Source organism: Phasianus colchicus, chromosome 3, assembly GCF_987193195.1.
Source record: "Phasianus colchicus chromosome 3, bPhaCol1.hap1.1, whole genome shotgun sequence".
Classification (NCBI taxonomy): domain Eukaryota; kingdom Metazoa; phylum Chordata; class Aves; order Galliformes; family Phasianidae; genus Phasianus; species Phasianus colchicus.
Window position 1 is genome coordinate 61,496,061 of NC_143438.1, and position 21,635 is coordinate 61,517,695.

Below are 21,635 nucleotides of genomic sequence, written 5' to 3' on the forward strand. Positions count from 1 at the left end.
TAACTTTATGTACAGCAATTCCAGTGTAGTGCTTGTTTGAAAATGCTGAAAAACTAGGATTTAAGCTTTTACTTCAGACCAGCATTGAAAAATGGTACTAAAAGTGCAGTTTCATGCTTGGAACAAGCTGATCTGTGAATGTTACAGCCTCCCAAAGGGAGCCCTTTCACCCCTTCTTGTGCTGATGCACTTGTGCAGCTCTGCAGTGAGTCAGTTCAGCTCACTGCTCCAGCTGGAAATCAGCCTTACAAGAAAATGCAGTTTTAAATGAGATTGGTGAACTGTTCAGTTTTATACGCGCATTCAGTAACTCTTACACAACGAAGAGAGGGAGTAAATATGGTCAGGGATGATGAGGGGGCTGGACTACTGCTCATGGTGGCACTGAGTTGTTAAATCATCTTGATAAGCTTTGAAACAGCACATGAAAAGCTGGGCTGTGTTTGCTGTAAGCAAGATAAGATAGAGCTCCTGCTAAAAGATGCAATCGTTCTTCCTGCTCCTACCTGAATGTTTCTGCTTTCTTGGTCAGCACAAGCATTTGCATTGTCATGTTGTGAATTATATGCTGAATTATGTTCAGAATTTAATTAGGTTGAAACTAACCAGACAAAAAACATAGCTTTTAAAAATACAGATATATTCCATACTCTGCTTCATTAAGCAATCTCACAGAGGCTTCTTGGCTCAAGGGAGGGGGTTACACAAAGACAGGAACAAGAAGAGGAAGAAGAGGTCAGACTTGCATTTTTGGGCAGCAGTGCCAGCATGAAGCATTGTTTGAACTGATGCTTCACATATGAATTAACTTCAGTATTTGAACTGTGAAACAGATGGCTCAACACTGCTGTACATGAGACCTTGTGTACTGGGTGGATGGGTCGGTAGCTAGGAGCAGCGTAGAAGTGCTCCTTTAATCACAGTGGTTCATTGCTTCCTCAGTTGTAGTACAGTAATTTGTTTTTGCCTCCATTCTGTTCTCATCTTCCAGATGCAGATAATCAGTGTGTGATGGATCAGGATCCAGCATGGATCCAGCACATATGAACATGGAACAGGAGAGAAGCTGTGGATGCTCTGCAAAGCACCTGAGTGAATAAGCTTTCAAGTCTCTTACCAAATGCATGGTCTATGGTGCTTGATTGTCTAACAGTGAGGTACAAAGAAAACATTTATTTCTTTCCCTTAATGGAGACCTAGGCCAGATACTCTTGTAAAAATAAGTGAAGCATAATTCAAAGTACCCAGTGTGTCTGTTATGCAAAGGATCTTGATCTGCCCATTAAACTGTAAGAGATAGTCACTGTAAATGTGTTTGAACAATTTTAAGAGGGTTGTTTTGTTTTGTTTTAATATTTTTTATTCATGGGTAAATCCAGGAGCTGGAGCTAAGAATTCATAGCTTGCTCATAAGGTGAATATTCTAACAGATTAAAACAGGCTGCAGTATATCCACTGCAGCACTGAGAAAACAAATGGCAAATGTTTGTTACTGCAGGGAATATTAATCGATAGGTAATTCCTAGGTTGCTTCAAACCATTTGTACAGAAGCGTGAGACAAGCCTGCAGTGACACATAATGAAATAAACATCCATCATTTTCGGGAGGTTCTTGCAGAGTGACAAATCTCTTCCTGAAAGCGAAAGGGCTCTGACTTTTGTTATATTGAAACACATTTTCAATGCTATAGTTAAGTGAGAATACATACTCCTAGTAAAACATGGTATTTTTCAACTTGTGACAGCTGCGGGAAAAATGTCAGCAGTGAAGGGAAAAAAGAGAGCACCTTCTTGTTGTTGCAAATTGTGGCTGGAAACTGTGGAAGATATCAAATATTCCAGGCTATAGTTTGCATTCATGTGATGGGAAGCTTGTAGTGCTGCATTTGCTGAAGTGTGATCCATTTTTGCTAGTAATTTTTCTATGGGAATACATCTTTTTTCTAGACTATCTACAGGAGTTTTCAGCAACTTCTTTCTTCAGCATTTTGCTCCTGCTATCAGATGAATAATTCAGATCCCAGCCTCCATGGCGCCTCAGCAAGCCATTCCCTAACACTGTGTGTGAAGGAGCACTACTAACCATTTTAAAGACAAAAGGAAAAACATATATTTTTAAGTGGCTATATAAATTTTCTTTCAAGTTTCTTTAGTAGTTTTTCAAACTTAAGGATGTGGTTATGAATAAATCAGTAATGTACTTCTGTGGGTTTGGTATACATTTATTGTTGTATGTGAGGCTATGGAAAAGCAAATACAGAATCATAGAATCACAGAATCATAGAATGTCTTGGTTTGGAAGGGACCTCAAAGGTCACCTAGTTCCAAGTCTTTGCTGTGGGGAGGGTTGCCACCCACTAAATCAGGCACTAGATCAGGTTGCTTAGGGCTCCATCCAATCTGGCCTTGGATGGACCAACACCTCCTGGGATGGGGCATCCACGGTTTCTTTGAGCAACCTGTTCCAGCACCTTTTCACCCTGTCAGTGAAAAATTTCCCCCTGACATCTAAATCTCCTCTCTTTTAGTTTAAAACAGTTCCCCTTTGTGCTATTACTATCCACCCACATAAAAAGTTGATCGTTCCTCCTGCTTATAAGCTCCTTTTAAGTATTAGAAGACCTCAATGAAGTCTCCCCACAGCCTTCTCCAGACTGAACAAGCCCAACTTCCTCAGCCTGTCTTCATAGGAGAGGCGCTCCAGCCCTCTTATCATGTTCATGACCCTCCTCTCGACTCACTCAAACAGCTCCACAAATTTCTTGTGCTGGGGGCCTTAGGCCTGGGCACAGTGCTCCTGATGGGGCTTCACAAAGGCAAAGTAAAGTCATTGTAGTGAGCCCTTGGTAATGGCAACTATTTTTGTATGTGAATAATAAGAATACAAAGTGGTATCCCTACTGTTACAGCTTTCCTAGATTACTCTGTGAGTGTGAGTCTAGTTAATTAGTTATGTTCCCAATCACCTGTAATAACAAGAACTACTATAGTATGGTAATGCCTATTTTTTTATTTCCAGTTTTGATTTAGAAATGGGAATATTTTGACTTGTGACAAGTGAGAAGAGTAACAAATTCACTGAAAATGATGACTCTCCTGTCCTTCAATCCAAGCTTCAGACTCCTGCATGTCTTTGTAACTGATGTGATGTGACCAGTGTAATGCATGCTGAGTTGTCTTACAAATGAGGCGTTGAATAGCCTGGCTACTGGAAGCATGCAGCATTAGCTTTAACCTAATTTTTATGTGCTGAAAGAGTCTCTTTCCCTTGATCTAAGGTGAATTCAATGTGTCACTTTAGAACTTGTGCATTTTCAAAGGTTGATGCAGATCTCTTTCAATAAGCTGATAATAAGGACTGAAAATGAAAAAGAAGAGAGAAAAATCGAATGGAATTCAGCTGCAGAAAATCTCCCTTAAATCTGTGAATATGGTAAGTCAAATTAATGATAAGGATGGCTTCCAAGCATTTTAATATCCGTTTTGAAAGGCTTAGACGGAAGGATCATAAAAGTCACGTGAATTGAGGTGACAAGCAATGAGACTGGAGCAATAACCACTTCTAACTGCCGCAAAGTGATCTTTGAATCTGCCTGATTGTTTCCTCCAGCAGCTGCAGTGGGTTATTTCCTGTCAAAAATACAATACAAACCATGGGCTTAATGGCAGGGCTTCGCAGGAGGCTGCAGTGAGGAAACTACAGGATATTAAAAGGACTTTGCATCCCTTGGAAAGATGCTAAAGAGATCAGAAGTGCAAGTAGTGTTCTGCATTGTCCAGAAAAGGAGGAGGAGAACAGATCAGGTAAATTACTGGTTGAAGGAATGGTGTCGCAATCGAGGTTTTGGGTACTATGATCTTGGGCAGGCCTTTGAGAGACCAGGTGTGTGGGATCTGATGGAGTGAAACTAACCAGATGGGGCAAAAGTGTTCTGGAAAGCAAGCTGGCTGGATTGATTACCAGAGCTTTAAAATAGACGGGGATGGAATTCCTCGTGACAGAGAAGAGCCTGGTAATGCTGCCATTTTAGTTAACTATGGAGAAAAGCCTCTCAGTTTTCCAGTTGGATCTTGTGAGATCTCAGAGACGATAACATTGCCAATAGCCTGACTTATACCTTCTTGCACCCTTCTAGAGATACCTGCGCCTTTGGCTTTCCTAAAGTGCCTGTATGGGAAATAAATAGGAAGAACTAGAGATCTGTATGTGGTCAAAGAGCCATGATCTCACTGCGGTCATAGACACATAGTGGGACAGCTCACGTGACTGGGATTCTGTTACGAATGGCTGTGTCCTCTTTAGGAAAGACAGGTTGTTGAGGCAAGGTGGTGGAATTGCTCTTTATGCGAGAGAGCAACTAGAATGTATTACTGAGCTCCATTTAAGGGGGAGCGATGAACAAGTGGAGAGCTTGAGGGTAAGAATTAAGGGATGAGGTCATGGCAAGGAGCTCTGTGGAGAAGGACCTGGGGTCCTGGTGGACAACAGGTTGGCTGTGAGCCAGCAATGTGCCCTTGTGGCCAAGAAGACCAGTGGTATTCTAGGGTGCATTAAAAAGAGCATGGCAAGCAGGTCAAGGGAGGTGATTCTACCTCTCTAGTCTGCGCTGATGAGGCCACATTTAGACTAATATGTCCAGTTCTGGACAAAAAAAGACAGGGATCACCTAGAAGGAGTCCACTGGAGGGCCACAAAGGGGATTAAGGGCCTGGAGCACCTCCCCTACGGGGAAAGGCTGAGTAACCTGGGTCTATTCAGCCTAGGGAGAAGACTGAGAGGGGATCTGATAAATGTTTATAAATATCTACAGGGAAGTGGGAGGCAAATGGATGAGGCCAGGCTCTTTTCAGTGGTGTGTAGTGGTAGGACAAGGAGTAATGGCCTAAAACTTGAACATAGAAATTCCGTACTAACATCGAGGGTCTTTTGAGGTCGTTTCCAACCTTTGTGATTCTGTGAAATATTCTGAATATGAATAACCAGAAAGATAAAATTGACTGGGCATTTCTTGCCTACAAGAAAGATATTAAAGAAGAAAGATATTAAAGAAGAACAGTTGTACAGATTCAGTCTGGGATCATAGTTAACTTGCTAAATATTTTCTAGGTGTGTGTTCACTCAAATATCTATACAAAACGTTTTAAAATGAGGGCAAATGTCTGAGGTTACATGAGATCCAGATCATTAAGAACTGGACAAACTGGCTGGCAGCACATAGGGTGGATGGTTCCTCATGACATTCAGTGTTGCTGCTGTCTGGGTTCACATCCAGACATGCATGGAGTGTTTACTTTTATATTGGAATGTGCTTATTGTGTGCTGCTTCTTGCTAAAAGCTTTATGGCACTGGTTCTCCTGCAGTAGTAAAGATGGCAGCTATGAGGAAATGTTTCTGTGCTGCTGATGGGGCTGTGAAGCTGGTATTTATAATTGCTCACAGCTGAGAACAAATGCTGTTCAGCTGGTAAAAATCTCATTCTTCATCATTTGTAAGACAACCAGTGGATAATTGTCCACAACCTGTTTTCTCCGCATACCTAGAACCATTGCTGTTTTTTGTGACTGCTTCTGTTCTGCACTCATGACAAGTGCTATTTGAAGTAAGAGGGGCTTGCCAGTACTGCAGTCCTTGAGTGGAAAGAGGAGGCTTCTGTGCAGATCTTATAATTGATATAGTGGGGTACAGTCAATACTGATGAAATAGTTGATGGTATTTTATATGTGCCTAGACCAAACTTGCTTCCTTAGCTAGCACTGAGACTAGATATATTTTGCAATAAAAGCTTACTTACATGAATTTAATAGCATGTTATGGTAGTGGAGCTTCAATTGGTCTACATGTATGTGCGTAAATGGAAGTCAGGCCTATGGACAGCTGCAGATGTGGTCCTTAAGTGTTCACTGAAATAATTTCAATTTGTTAATTTGTTCCTCTTAACTTTTCCTGGATTATATTCATTGCTTTCAGCACACTGCTTTCTCTTTGCTCACCATTTTAGAACAGAAATAATACGTGGGATATTATGCACACAGATGGCATGGACACATGTAACAGGGCAACAATATGATATGTTTTTTCAGAACTGTGCTGGCAATACTCCCTCTATGTGGTTAAGGTCAAACCAAATGTAGATGCTCTGGTCTACTTAAGAGCTAAAACACTCAGCATAGGCAACCGGAATTTTTGCCTTTTATGAGCAACTTACAAGAATGCTTCCTTAATCTTAAGGCATACTAGTCCACAAAGAAATAGGTAAAGCAGGGCAGACAATTGTGCATAATTTTAAAATGGTAATTCAAAACATTCATCACAAAATGCGTGATCCCATCAGAATTTTCGTCAAGTTTGTGGACATTTAATTTCATAGTTTCATTTCTTTTCATCATAGTGCTGGATCAGAGGTAGAAGATTAAAATCCAAATTGACTTTAAATTCACAGGTATTGTATAAGAATGAGGCTGTGCCATTTGAAATTGGTGTGAGCTCTGTATGGAAACTGACTGTGCTCTGATGTAAAAATCAGACAGGCGACAGACTGGTCTTACAACCAGGCTTTATGTATTTGTGCACATTTGGAAAACGTGATCAGTGTGTGAAATATAATATTAAAACATTTGAGTATATTTGCAAACCTAAACATTACTACAATAATATAGCAAGCATTAATTTGTTTAAAAAATACCACAGAATGCAGGAATCTATAATCACTATTTCTGTACGTAATGACTAATTTTAAGGTTATTTTTAGTATGTCATTTACAAAAAAAGTATTTTGTTCACTCAGACAACTCTAATAAATATTTTACCATGAAACTACGACTGCCTTTTGTTTTTCTTGCTCACAGTAAGCTCCAAGAGCTTATGAAGGTATTGGCTTTTGTGAGAACAAGATTGGATTCTGCAGGGGAAGGCTGAACAGGCTATAGCTGACTTGGATCAGTTATTTACTGGTCTTGATTACTGATCATTTTCATCTCTCATAAATATAAGGGATCTTTTTCACTGTATGTTCAGTGATCACCTTAAACTCAGTAGCCTTTAAATATCATGTAATGCCTGCTAGAGGCAGGGAAAAGATAAAATTAGCAGAGGAGAGTGCTTAAAGGCGCGTCTCTCATAGATTTGGCAGGCAGCTGGCAGCCAGCCACTGGGTAAAATCTGCATGGCCTCACCAGCCCTGGAATCTGCTGTTTTCAGTGACAGATTTGGAACTGCCTCGTGATGGATTTTAAATACTCTACTTTGCTTGATTATTTATGTATTGGCATGTTGTATATCTTTGGTACTGTTTGTATGTTGCATAGTAGCATTTGTCTAACTTGTAAAAAAAGTCTGTCCAGGATAAATGAAGAAAAAGTATGCATCAAGCATGCATCAAGCTAGATAACTAATGTAGAGAACTGTTATTAACAGAGAGTGCCAAAACTATTTGCTTTTACAGTTCTGGCTCCAGCAATCTGAAAGGAAGGAAATGTTCATATAGAGTGACCAAAATTACTGGCAGGAGTAAGGGAAACCTGAGAAAGAGGGACAGAAAGGAAGATGCTTTCATGGTCCACAGCACTAGCCTTCACTTGTGGCAGCTGAAGAAATTAGCTCTGCTTGAATTACAGTTGAAGTTAAAAGTCAGAAATATATGTAGACAGTTTGCCAAGTATGTGTGCATCAGTTTCTCTAAGACAGCTTTTTGCAGCTGAAATACATTTAGGAAAGCAGTTTGTTCCTTAAATGTCCCACAAGCCATGGACAACCCTGAAAGAAAGAACATCAGGCATCTGAATTCAGCCAGAGCTGGATTTACTAGAAAATTAAGATTAAGTCTCATTAAGGGTGGAATTGGTCTCGACTAATTTCAGCATTTATAAAATTTCACCTAGCCCCCACCGTCATCTGGGCTCTTGCTATGTGAAAGGGGTAACATCTAACAAGGAACTTAGACAGGAGCAATAGCACTGAGCTGAAGATACGTACACCCTTTACTTTTCCCTACCAGCTATAGAAGGTAACAAGTCAGTTTAGTTTAGGTGAATAGCTTTCATATAACTGAAGTTAGATGATTTAAATCCTACCTTCAGAGCAAGAGGACTGTGAATTTCTCTTCCCAGCCAGGTGGAACTTGAGCCTACCACCTCAAGGGACAAATTCAGGAAAAACAGAACGTGCATAGCAACAGCAGTAAGCCTGTAACTCTAACACCTCCAGCATCCACAATACAAGGCTTTATCATCCCCTAGAAGCAGGCACAAGGGCTGCCTGTTTCATCCAGCCACAAAAGAATGGAAGGCTTTCGTGGGATATCTCAGAAATCTCAAGTACGCTTTTGGTAGAAGGATTATTGCCCGTTGTCAAAATGCTGAATAAAAGTGAATGGGCTGCTAAAGGTTTCAATCCTTTCCATGGCAGCCTATATAATTGTCAGGGAACACCTAAGGCAAAGCATGGATATATTTGGAATTGATGTGTGTGAGCCTTCATAAGTGATTCTCTTTTGTATGACAAAGAATTTTGCAGAATTTGAAGACATTTATTTATTGTTCCTTTGTTAAAGATGTGTACTAGGGAAGTAGACTGGCTCTTGCTGTGTTAAAATAATTTCCCACACTGATTGTCACATAAACTGATATGTAACCAATAGTTTTCCCTTTCATGGCTGCTTTGGTGGATTTCTGCATAAAGTGTGGTTTAAATAGATACACATTGTCAAGATTTAGTGAAGCCTAGGAGAGCCTTCCTTGGAAACATTGCCGTGTAAGTCTCATCTTCTGGGTTCCAATGATCCTTTTTGCTTGGAATTTATTGTTTGTCTTCAAATTCATGCTGTATATTGGTAGTGCTGCAACTTTATCCTTTTCAGCTATGGTATCAATCTATTCTTGAAAAGCTATGTACTTAATGAAAGTGCATTGCAATGTAAAGGAATAGAGAAAAATCATCATAATGGATTTCTAATAAAAAGTGGAGAAGAAATGCACTTCTACCATGCAGTTGGATCAATATTTTGATGAATTTTATGTCAAGTTATGTTTTCTATAAAGGAAGCTAATCCTAAATCTCTTATGTTTAGGTCTGCAGTATCTTGCAGTGGCTGTGTGGTGCTTTTTACACTTATCCACGTTCCCTTGTTGAAATACATCCCAAATGTAATTCAGATTGCTTCTGCTGCCTCTGTTTCTTCACATATGAGATATGCATCCATTTCTGCTGTGCTAGGTTTTATCCACATGTACAGCTAGAAGGGTGAAGGTAAGAGAGAGACCTGTTCAGAGTGAGAAATCCTCGGACTGACAGGGAAGGCATTACTGTATACCTTCAACTCTTTGCTAAATATCCATAACATTAAAAATTAATGATGTCAGAGGATTTCTGAATATTAATTATATCCACATGAGAGTATTCCAGTAGCAATTTTTGTACTTAAGAGAAGCTTGAGTGAGGGCTCTGACACCATCAGATGAACGCAGAAGTGATTTTCTAGATTTGTGTCCTTTCAAATCCTCTGCTTGTTACTTTACAAATACTCAGCAGTATCCATTTGCTTACATTTCTTCGGGATGAAGATATTTTTATGCTTCTCACAGACAGTCATTCAAGCTAAAATGATTAGTCTTTGATTTTTTCCAATTTTTGTTTAATTTTTCTTCTTTCAATAGTTTGTTTAGTCACAGAGAGCCATTTGCTGTCACAGTAAGCCATCTGACCCAGCAGTCCTCTAATTACCCAGTGTTGTTGGTTTCCTCTCATCTTTCTTAAGTGTCAGTGCTTCAGAGTTCAGTCTAAAATAAAAATGCATTTTTATACTCATTTAGGGAACCTCTGTTGCTCTCGGGGCCTAGAGTCTTGCTGCTTATTTTGTACTTTTTTCCCTGCTCCGTGTTAGACTTCTGTCTTTGCCCTTTTTATTAGTCTACCTGATACTGAATGAAAATGGAAAAACATGCTCCAACCAGTCTGCCTTCAGTCTGCGCATTCAGAAGTGGAGTAGGAAGGTGCTACGTACTGTACTTAGTATGATTTTTGATAACTTGCCTTTCAATATTTATTTTTCTGTACATACAGACTTAGTTTTCTACGAAATGGAAATCACAGAATCCAAAAAGGAATTTTTAAGAAACTAGCTTTTTGTGCACCCTTCAACAGACGCCTAAACGGGATAGTTATTCTTGTGCATAGTCAGGCTTTGACACTGATGGATTGTTAAGACTCTCACAGGGGCCAAAGAAAAACAAGGCTGTAGTTCTGGCACTTTTCAATACTGCTGTTTCTGATGGGCTGGGTGTCAGTGGAAAAGCAGCCAGGCGCACCACCCAAGGAGCCCTTCGTTTCTGATGAAGTGCAGAGAAGTGTGAAATGAATGGGGACCTTCCTTGCTCTGTTAAAATTCTGAGATAGATTTTAACACTTTTTTGAAAAATACAGTTCTGACAGCTGTGGAAACATGATGCTCCTACTCTCTACTCAGGAGGGGAGATTTATAGAAGAGCTCCCTGCATTCATCAGCATCGGCATTGAAGGGTAGCTCATTCCTCAGACGATGTTTGCTGCGAGGTCTCTACTGAGACATCTCCTCAGTGTTGCCATTCCTGTTCACTGTGCTGGGAGGTGTACGTTTGACAGGAAGTGACCTGGATCCACTGACTCCCTAACAGCCGTCAGGATGACAGCAACTTTGTGTTAGTTCTATCTTGTTAAAATCAGTGCAATAGTCTTAGTAGAAAATCTTTCAAATGTAAAAGAAACTTTCTTTTTTTTAGTCTAAACTTATTGTTTTGAAAATTTATACCTGCGAATGGGTATTATGTAGAAGGCTTGTTCATAGGCTAAAGCAGCCCCCAAATCCTGGTGGCCTGTAAGTTTCCCAAAGGTCTCCTGGATCTGCCAGGACCAGCTCAGAAACCCCTTCAGTCACTCTGGGCAATGATACATGGCCTTTGTCATAACCAGTGGGATAGCAAAGACTTTCTGGGATGCAGCCAGCATTGAGGCTTGAAGACATAACAGCTCACAGTAAGGCCCACTGTGGAGCAGACATTCATGACAGCAAAACCTGACCCCTTGGCTCTGTGCTGTGCAGTGCACAAAGGGTATGGACAATGGTTGGAGCTTCTGTGTGATACAGAACAGAAATACACTGAAGGAATCTCAGAAGAAGAGCTCTGGGTCTGACACAGTTGTAATAGTGTTGGTGAATGAACTGGAGTGCCTGCAGAGGGGAGATGCTCACACACGCGGCCTGCTGCCTGCCCCCCTGCCGCTCCCAAGGAGAGCAGCGCCACCATTATGTAAGGCCTCACGCGCTAAGTACACACTGTGCAGACAGGCGCCTTGTTTGTGTGTGAATGGGGCTGCGTAGGTATGTGGGGAAGCTGGCACATTTTAACAGGTTCACCGCTTAAATTTAGCACCGAAAATTAGAATCTGTTAGAGCCCGAAGTTGTCGCCGACAGACAGAACTTGCTTTGGTTTGGGAATGGAAGGAGAGAAAAGGAGCCGTGTGCAGCGTGATGTAGCAAATTTACCCTGTGAGATAAGGCTCAGTACATTTTGCCTTTTTGACAGATTCTGTGCTAACAAGGCCGAACAGCAGCCCTGCTTCTCCTGCCACAGAGGCAAGCACTGCTTTCTTAACCCTTGGAAAGCTGGCCAACTCCCAGGAAAATAACAGTGCTGCTTTCCAAACCGCATTCAGCTTTGTGAACGTGATAATTTAATTCAGAGCAAAGCAATTAGTCTGTGTAAAGAGCTTAAAATATGCCATCTTGCTTTTTTTTTTTTTTTTTTTCCCTAAAAAACCACAACCAACAGCTATTTCTGGCTAATTAGGTGCAGAAGAATGTTTCACCCTGCCCAATCAACCCAAATTTTTGCAATCTGGAAACAAAGTAAAACAAAACAGTAAGTAGATCAGTCATTTTGGCCAATTTTTCAGACTGCTGTAATGTTTTTGTTTTTGCGACTCCAACATATCTAATATTCTCAAGAAAACGGAAAATTATGTTATAAAGCAAAACTTTCTCAGACCTAGCTTGATATTCTGCTCAGAATTGGTTAATAAAAAAGACTCATTATTTGGTTAAAAGATGAGACACTCTCCCTGATAACATCAAGCTGTACTGATAGGCAGAGGAACAGCCTGGCACTTAGTAGTCTACACAAAAGACTACAACACCTGCTCACAATTCTACCACAATATTTATTTCAGAACTGGTTATCTATTATTTGAGTAAAAGTGTGCACTCCTACAGACCTGAGGATAGAATAAAATATTTCCCTGTTATGACTATTCAGCCGACAGGTATTCCAATAATGCCAGATAGTGGTAGGGTAGCAGGAACCTTGGAGCAGGCAGGACAGATGACAACATTATCCCATGTTTTGTTGCAAAGGATGGATTTTCTTGGTCACAGACAGTGCATTTTCTGCATGACTGGGGATAGTGGCAACATTTTTTAATTAACATTTGGATCTATTATTTATGAGTGTATTCCCTGATGCACAAGTTCAAGGGCAAGCCCTGCCATGCTTGACTTAGTCTCTCTGGAGACCATTTGAAAGGATCTGCACATGCAAAGATCCGTGACTTTCTGGTTGAGCATTTCTGACTGTCAGACAGAGGCAAACATTTAGGGGCTTCTGGGTTTAATGGTACTCCAAAGTATTCTTTAAATGCTCCAAACATCTCCTTTCTTGCTAAGTAGAACCATGTATGAGCTCATTGCTCTGAGGTGACCCTAGTTATCTCAAATTTGCAGATACGCACAAAAGACCTTGTTGTTAAGGTAGGCCCCTCTGACATCATATGAATCTTAAGGATGTGAGTTTCTGAGCACCTGCTTCTCAAGTAGGGAGATGGGCACATTCAGGAGTGTGAAAAGCTACTCTGGACTTTAGTTCACCTTCAGCCAAGGCAGACCAGCCACCAGCACCTATGCTGCTGACTACAGAGCGCGGATGTGGCTTGAGGGTGTTGATACAATCTGCCAGAACACAGATGAGCCCCCACACAGATTTTTTTCTTACACCGATAGGAAGAAACAATTAGATCTCTTTAGATCTTAAACTTTTATCCCAAAGGAGACTGAAAATTGGACATTAAGCATTCCATGTGGCCTACATTTTCAGTGCACAGATTTTTTTTTTAAGTATTTTGTGTGATGAAATATAACTAATGCCACAGGGTTCATATTTAAAAACTCTTTCTGTAATTTTTTTGAATTTCTGTTCTCATTTCTGTTTTCTGCAGCAGGTGGAAAGTTCATCTCTATATATTTGAGGCATTATTCTGGTGTTTTACCATCACCTAAGAACTGAATGAAATTGGTAGCATTCTGGCTTTTAGTCTCAAAAGTCAAAACCATTAAATCGTTATGTGTGAGACTAGCATTTTTAGCAATGAATGTGACTTTATATAGCATTGGATTATGGATATTGTTGGATTTATTGAAATTATGGAAACAGTAATTTCTCACAGCCGAAGGGAAGGTTAAAGGGCTTTCGAAAGTGTTGCTCAACTCATGGTTCTGTACATTTCACTCTTTGAGCAGTGCCATTAAATTGAATGCAAACATAAAAAGGGAGGGTGTTGTTTAACACGAATAAACTAGAATTGTTAAATATTAACCTCGTTTTGTTAGGAAATGTGATACTTTCTTCTCAACTGTAAGAATTAGGTGTAGTGTTTTCACTAAGCAGTTATTTTGTGCAGTCCTCCAGCAGATAGTGCAATCAGCATGCTGCAGTTTGTTTTGTAGACAAACTGACTGGTACTGGTTGTTTCCAAGAAATGAATGTTGGCATTCAAGGTCATTTGGAATCTTTCTGCTGAAATTTCAGGCATTTCAAAAAAAGAACTGCATTTTTCTGTAGGCTTTATGTGTTACATGGGTGACCAAATACAGTGGTCTTTTTGAAGCAACTTCCGAAAAAGATGGTGGAGCTTCAGCCTTCAGCTTTGTTCTTTCTTCAAGATTTGCAACTAAACTCAGTAGCTTATTCAACCGATAAAGGTCATTTTTGAAAATCAATTTATGAATGACAGTTCAAAGTCCTTTGGAATCTTTCTAAGCTCTCATTTGGGATAATTCTTGTGCTTGGGCAGAGCTGTGGGCTTGTTTTAAGAACCTCACAGTTCTTAAAACATAAAAGCTATCAAAGGAAAGAACAGATGTTTACAAAGCCTTGTCTGAACACTTTTTCCAAGTTACAGAAACAGTTGTATTTAATCTATCAGTAATCAATGGAAGTGTAACTCCCGGATTCACATAATGATTATATATATCTGATTTTGTCTGCTAGATTAATTAACCACTGTTTTGCTGTTCATGTGCTTTCTACTGCGTTGAAAGATAAACGATACCTATCATCATAAGATAAACTCACATTTCTCAAAAGCAGTTACCAATTCTGCTGAAGGGAAGTACACTGGGAAGAGATGTAAGTAATTATGGAGACAAGTAAGAAATGTTCAAAGAAGTAATATCTTTAAGTTAAAAAGGCTGTTGTTCTGTACCCAAATAGCTGATATATAGCTCTTTCCTTAGGGTAAATTGCTCTATTTTGAATCACTCTTACTGTTATTTGTCTTACAGATTCATAATTCAGGAAATAGGGTTTATTCTTTTCCAGTGACTGTCTTTCAGATCAGCTTTAGTGACCCTGAACTTAAAGGAGTCAAAGACTGTTTACATTTGCATTCAGTTATGAGTCACTGAATTATCCGATATGGAAAGATCTTCAAAACTCAACTCAGCTCAGCTCTGAGGTTTCAGCTGCACGCAAAACATAGTATTCAGGCTTAGTCTACCCAGAAGCCAGGATGCAGATTTATTCATCCATTGTTTTTGGAATCAAATATATCTAAATGTCAAAGCTTCTTAGATGTGTGAGAATACTTGTCATTATTCCTATACAGGGTCACCTGTATCTAAAATGTTAGGATCTTTTTAAAGTAAAATAGTTGTTTTGTTTTAGTTGTCTTTTCTTTTATTTTTCTTTCAGGAGTTCAAGTACTTTCCAGTACCAGTGGAGATGTGATGGTATGGAGATGAAGCTGAAATGCTTCTTGTGATGAAGCATTGAACTATGAACAGGAATCAGCTCTTCACATCTATTTTTTCCTGGCTCATATGTGAAAAAGTTTGTAGTGTAGCACTGCAGTGGTAAACTGCCTTATGCTGATTAGGCATCTTTCACACCTTCTGTCCTTCACTTCAGTCCCACATGTCCTTGTAATAGTTCGATCTTATTACCTAAATCCAGAATAACTCTTGACAATTAGTACTACTTACACACAATCAAGACTGCTTGTCAAGAATTAGTACACAGCAAAAGGTTGCTCTTGCTGCTTTCAAAATATTTATTAATTATGGTCATAAGCAAAGGGGAGATGACCAGTGGGTAGATATTTTTAGTGCTTCTGTCCCCTAAGTTTTAATTAAACCAGATTAGAAACTCATATTATTCAGGCAAGTCTGAACTAATCAAATCTGGACAAGCTTTCAGAAAACTTGTTTAAAATAAATACATTTTAATAGGAAAATGTTAAATTTGCAGAGAATGAGATTCTGTCATCTTTGCTTAACTGGTTCCCTTTTGCAGTCCTGAAGACAGTGGTATTCTTATTAAAATATAGTGCTCCCCAGTCTCATACATGCTGTCCTTTATCTACGTTCAAGCATGTAGTACAGAGGATGTAGATTTTTTCAAGTGTTGCATCTTTGGTGTCAGAAATGTTTTACAAATAAGAAAAATTGTTAAATCCACAAACTAAGGCCGTAACAATGAAATAAAATACAAAGAATACTTCAAAAGCCTCTGATGATTTTATTAACAAATACATCTTATTTAAATTGTTATGGCATAAGATTAAACTCAAAAATAATAAAGTAAAATATATGCTTTTGCAGATATAATATGATGAAAAAATACTATTTTAAAAGCACCCAAAAAACCTCAACAAGTTGTTACATTTTTTGTGTTTTCACATAATTATTCTTTCCAACATGGTGCTTATTCTCTTTCAGCTGTAAAGCTTCTGATTTCACCTCTGTCCCACTTAAGAATCTATTATTAATACCTTTAAAGCATGCAAAAAATACGACTTCTAAGAAGAGCCACATAGCCACAGAACTCACTGCAAGGTTACCAATGAATAAAATAGCACCATAACTGCAGTTTAAGTCTATATCCTCTGCTGGTGGAAATGGGCACAGATTGACTACAGCAAAACCCAAAAGAACCTGTTGCCTGTCTGGTTCCAAGCTCCATGTTGTGGCAAGTTGCTTTGTCAGCTACTGTCCTTCCATAAAGCACAGTATTGTATAGTTAAATAATATTTCATTATAATTCTTACATGTCTCTACAGAAGTTACATTTTCAAAGGTAATGTGTCCATTTCAATGTATACGTTGGAAAGTAGATATTTCTTAACAGTTAAAGGGAACACTGGGTCAAATCTCACATTATATGAAAAGAAATCACAGAAGTGCAAATACATATATATGCATACATGCAGAAGAAAGCCGCTTTGCTACCTGTAGCACAGCTAGCTGGAACTATATGCCATACTGCCATTTACTGCTATAGACATGGGCCCATGCTGGGGCTCAGAGTGCGTATACATGAATGTAAACTTTATCCCCTGGTTTGAGAAACTCTGCTAAGGGAAGTCTTCATGTTTGGGAAAGCAGTAAGGCCAGGGACAGTCTGGAAACTGAGTTTTCTCTCAGTCATCTATATGTGGCCCTGGGCCTGCCCCACTGAAGTCCCCATCAGAGATCTATCACAAGAAAGAACTAAGCATGTTACATCAAATGGATAACTAAGATAGTATATCAACTTTATGAACTTTTTTCCATTTCCAGCCATGTGAATCTAGTAGAAACAATGCCATATTTCCCATTATCTTCTATAGCTTCTATAGGCCAAGCTTAGCATGATAAATTCACTGAAAGGCATTAATTCTGAAAATAAAATTCTCTGTTCCAGAGCCTAGAAATAGCTCTCAGTGACATTTCTTCAGCAGATGAAAAGTGATATTTTTAACTGCAAGCATGGTCTCTGTGCAGGTTGGTCTGATCAGCGTCTCAGGGAGTAAAAATCCAAAGTGCCCGGTGTCGCGCAGCTCAAACGCAAATGCATATGGGATGCCGTTTTTGTAGGCCCAGTCCATAGAGCTGCCAGAACTCACATCTGAAATAGAGAATTCAGCAACTATTGAAAAAAAAACAATTTCAGTGCGGGTCATGTTGACTGTGCGAGATAGTTTTTGTGGCATTTTATCTACAGCACACTGTGAGTACACCTGCAACTCAAGCTGCTGTTCCCTGACCCTGAACACTCTTCAGAGATGCCCAGAACCTTGTGAAAGATGATCAGCCCAATACAGAATTAGACCTTTGATTTTCACAGGAAAAAATTAATAAATGTCTTCTCTGAGTAAAGCGAAAATTCAATAAAGTGAACTTTTAGTATAAAGCCCCAAACAGTTCTTGTCTCCAAGTGAGTGCAGTATAAAGCTTGGCTTCCACAAAGATCTCCCACCTGGACCCTTGCTTGCATGCTCCTCAATTTAGCTTTTTCCAGTCAATTCATTAGCAGAGAGAAGGAAAAAAGATGATAAAATAAACTATGTTCTCCTTTTAAAAGTTCTTTTAAGATTTCTTTTCATTTCTGTCTCATTGTCTCATGATTTCCTTACAGCATGAGAGCATTTGCATAGGTGGTGTCTAATATTAACAAACCTTCCAGAGGAAGCGTGTTTCTTATGCTTATCGTTATCTCCATATGCTGATTACCCAAGACACTTACATTTATATAAAGATCCATCTCCTATGCGGCCTGCTTTCCTCTGTGCAGTTCTAGCATTAACTCACAGTGCTGGTCCTTCGACACAGCAAACAACTGCACTGTAATGAGCACAAGATGATGACTGTGCTATGAGATGGGGACCCATGATAAAGTGTGACACGTAAAGCCTCAACCAAAATACAGCAACAGCAAGGGAGATGCAGGAGATTACTTGTGATAGATCTTGCTATTTACTTAAGTTCCTCACTTTTTCGGTCTCTTTGCCAAGTGAATATAGGCCTCATAGTTTAAGTAGAGAGAGAATGATGTTTCTCTGAAACCTACTGAATATCATTTCCTCTTTCCTGTCTGCATGGAGAGCTTGTCTGACAAGTGTTGTTATATATTTAAAGGGCATATTTTAAAGACATTTTGTTTATAGGAGAAAGTGCATTTGAAATTAATCTCTGAAAAATGAAAGATATTTACATACAGATACCATTGCTGTCAGTTATCATCATTTAAACACTGAGAAATTTGAAACCTGGGTTTTAAGAAGATCATCTTAGATTTTAGAATGAGCTCTCTGTCACAAGGGCACAGAGAGCAAAACAAAGCAATGGTCAAAAATGAAAACTACTCTGAATTATTTTCTCTCAAATGCTTCATAACTTCGCAGTGCATTTGCAATGTCTGATAAAGATCTTTTATAAAAGAAAAATCTGTTTTTATATTTTCTGAATACGCTACTTGCTGGATTTGCTCTTTCAAATGCATTGCATTTTAATCTCTTTTATTGCATCAGTTGGCTTAATCATTTTTGTAATCAACTGACTGTGTCAGTTACAAAACTTCTTCCGCCTTTCTCACCATGCACAGGAGCAAAGTTCATTTAAACAGTATTTACTTCCTTTGTTATAACAAAGATGGTCTCCTTGTTATAGGTAGTTATACACCTGCATCAGAGGGAAACTCACACAAAGTGCTGGATGCAGGACCGTATCTGTATCTTACACCATAGGCAGACTGAAGAGCATTAACAGCGTTATAGGCTGCAGATTCCTGTGTGGGGGAGAAAAAACAAATGCATAAATTAGATTCTGAATTAAATACTGCACTGGAGCTGAAAACTGAGCTATGTGTCACTGACTACTGCTGCAATGCCCTGTTCTGTAAGCTCATGGCAACTAACCTAAAGTGTTTTTAAGCGAGAAATACATTATTTATTTTTACTGACATGCTGAGAACTTGATTCAGTATTTTCATGGCATATATAAACTCATTGTACTGTGAGTAATCAGCCATTAAATATCTGTAATTGTAGGTGTATGTATACCAATTCAGTGACACAACAAATGTTGGAAACATGTGAGACAGTGGGATAAAATAATCTCATTTTTAGGCAGAATAAAAGCTGTGCAAACATTTTTCTGCCAACAGCTGCACATATTTCCCTGTCTGCTAAACCTCATTTCTGCTGTGTGAGTGAAGACTACATTGTAGAGTGGTTAAGTGAGCAGAGTGGGAAGAGAGAAAGGGGTAAACTTTTCTCCTAAATCTCTGATGGACTGGAGAATGTTCACAATTGGTCTAACTTCCTTTAGTGCCAGATGACATGGGCCTGGAGATTTATTTCTACTGTTGGAGAAATGCAAATTCAGAACTGTGCAAGGAAAATCAGTGTCTGTGTTTCAAGATCCATAAGGATGCACTGTATTTAGGAGGTTTATTCTGTAATACTGGATGCAGAAGGCCTGGCCCAAGGCAAATTCTGACGGTCATAATGAACAGTGCTTGCAAGCACAAAGAAAAGGTGCAAATGTTGGAAAGGAAAATGAATATTGTATTCTCAGAAGACAGGATCCTGTAGAATGTAGAGTGAAGGCCAGGGACACCTAGAAAATGTGGTGATCTCCCTATACAGAACATCATTGGAGCTAGAAACTGCTAGAATTTTTACCTCTGTGGGAAAGTGCAGTAGTTAAGCATTTTTATTTCCTGAAGAGCTGTAGTCTTCAGTTTATGCAAATCCCGATGAACTTGGTTCTTATGCTGCTATTCACCAGACATGGATGAATGCACTGGAAAGGATTACTTTGTACCTGCCTTGAGTTTATTCACTTTCTCTGAACTTCCAGTCCTTTGCCATTGCCAGGAGTCAGAATTCTGGCTTAGTCTCTGGTTTGACCAGTACAGACATTCCTGTTTGGGATTTCTGTCCACTCCAGAAGACGAGCTAGAGAAAATTGCTTTAAAAAGACATTCCGAAAAATAAAATGACCCACATTCATTTTTACTCACTGGTGGCACTGGTGAGCAAGTAGGGCTATCGGCAGTTAGTTTTACAATGAGAACTGCTCTTAAAAAAGGAAAGAGCAATTTTTTAATCCCATTATGAAACTCTGCTAGGCAAAACTGGATTTGTTCAGTTCATTTCTTAGTGCAGGACTTCTGTTCTGGAGACTGTGGCCTGGTGTTTGCAGCTCAGCCCTCATCTCCATCATACCTCCATGAGAAGTTGCACTGCTGAGGTCAATGCAGGGCTGGGATGTGGCAGCCAAATACTGCTGAAGGGCAACTTCTGACTCACCTATACCAAGCACAAGAAGGTGATGGGAGGCCTGAGGCAGAGAGAAGTGCTGTCATCGGGACTGCTCCCCATTTACACATGCGGAGCTGCATGTGCTCCCTGCATGACTTACAGAACAATGACAGAAAAGGGGTGAGCTATGTTGAAATCATTGTGAAGAAATACTTGGGTAGTTCCCACTCAAATATGTAGGGCATATAGGCAGGTGTTCCCCCACGGCTCTTAGCCCTGAGGGCTGCTGCTAACAGCCACTGCTGGGTAATGCAGCTGAAACTGGGGACTGTGCTGATCTGCGTTATGCCATGCAGATCATATCATGAACATACCTAAGCAACTAGCCTTTGAGCACTGTAAAGGAGAAAGTTCCATACAGAACTGTCAGATATTTATGAAGAGATACACAAGCTCAGCTGTGTCATTTAATCTCACTGTAAACAGTACAGCAAATGATAGCACAGGAAAAAAAGGAACAAACAGTAGGTGAAATTTAAAACTCTCTAGGTGAATAAATGTTTCTGCTGCTTTGTTTTTTGTTTTCTTCAATCTTAAAGTATGATTTACATTTTAAGCATCTTAAAAGAACAGATTTCAGGAGAGTGTTAATAAGAGACTTGTGCCTAAATTAGAACAGAATATGCATGTTGTGATCAGTACACAGCTCTCCCCTTTCAAAGCAACTCTGAATAATTGAACACTTTAATCTAAATGGTAACTGACAGCTCTCCAGAATGATACAACACAGACAGAAATACCCTTTTTTTTGCTTGGAATTAATTGCACCCCTCTGTTAACACCAAATACTCTATCTGTTGTACATGTGGAGTTCTCTGTAGAGAGTCCACGTAGACCAGCAAAGCTTGTTTCATCAGCAACAGGAAACAGGGACTGCCACTTTCCAACACACTGTAATTCTGCAAGAGAACTGGAGAACCTGAAACCTCAGCCTAAGTCACCATTTGAGACACTTCAAATATTAAAGATTGTTCAAAGGAGCCACCTGCTGATGGAGCCTTTGGCTGTTGGCAAATATTAAAACTTATAAATAAATAACAGTATTCCATTCATTTTCACTCTAATACCCTCACTGAACCTTCTAAATAACAGGAAATTACTTCAGTTCCTTATTCCAACCTCCCTGTTCTTTTTTGCCTCATTGTAGTAAAAATAACGATGGATTCCAAATACTGGCAGAATATTATTGGGATTTGACTTCCATTTGTCTAGAACTGTTTCTTTGTTGCTTTAGGTCTGCACACCAC

At 39.4% G+C, this 21,635-nt stretch overlaps 1 protein-coding gene across 1 annotated transcript in view; it reads right to left on the reverse strand.

The window, feature by feature from the left end:
* Window positions 1-16,999: 16,999 nt before the first annotated feature.
* Window positions 17,000-21,635, reverse strand: part of CPA6 (carboxypeptidase A6) — an 85,919-nt gene continuing 81,283 nt past the window's right edge. Inside the window, exons 10-11 of the mRNA XM_090137679.1 lie at window positions 18,764-18,848; window positions 17,000-17,189 (exon numbers count right to left, since the gene is read on the reverse strand). Coding sequence (XP_089993805.1) covers window positions 17,002-17,189; window positions 18,764-18,848 — 273 coding nt within the window. The 3' untranslated portion in view covers window positions 17,000-17,001. The remainder of the gene's footprint in view (window positions 17,190-18,763; window positions 18,849-21,635) is intronic.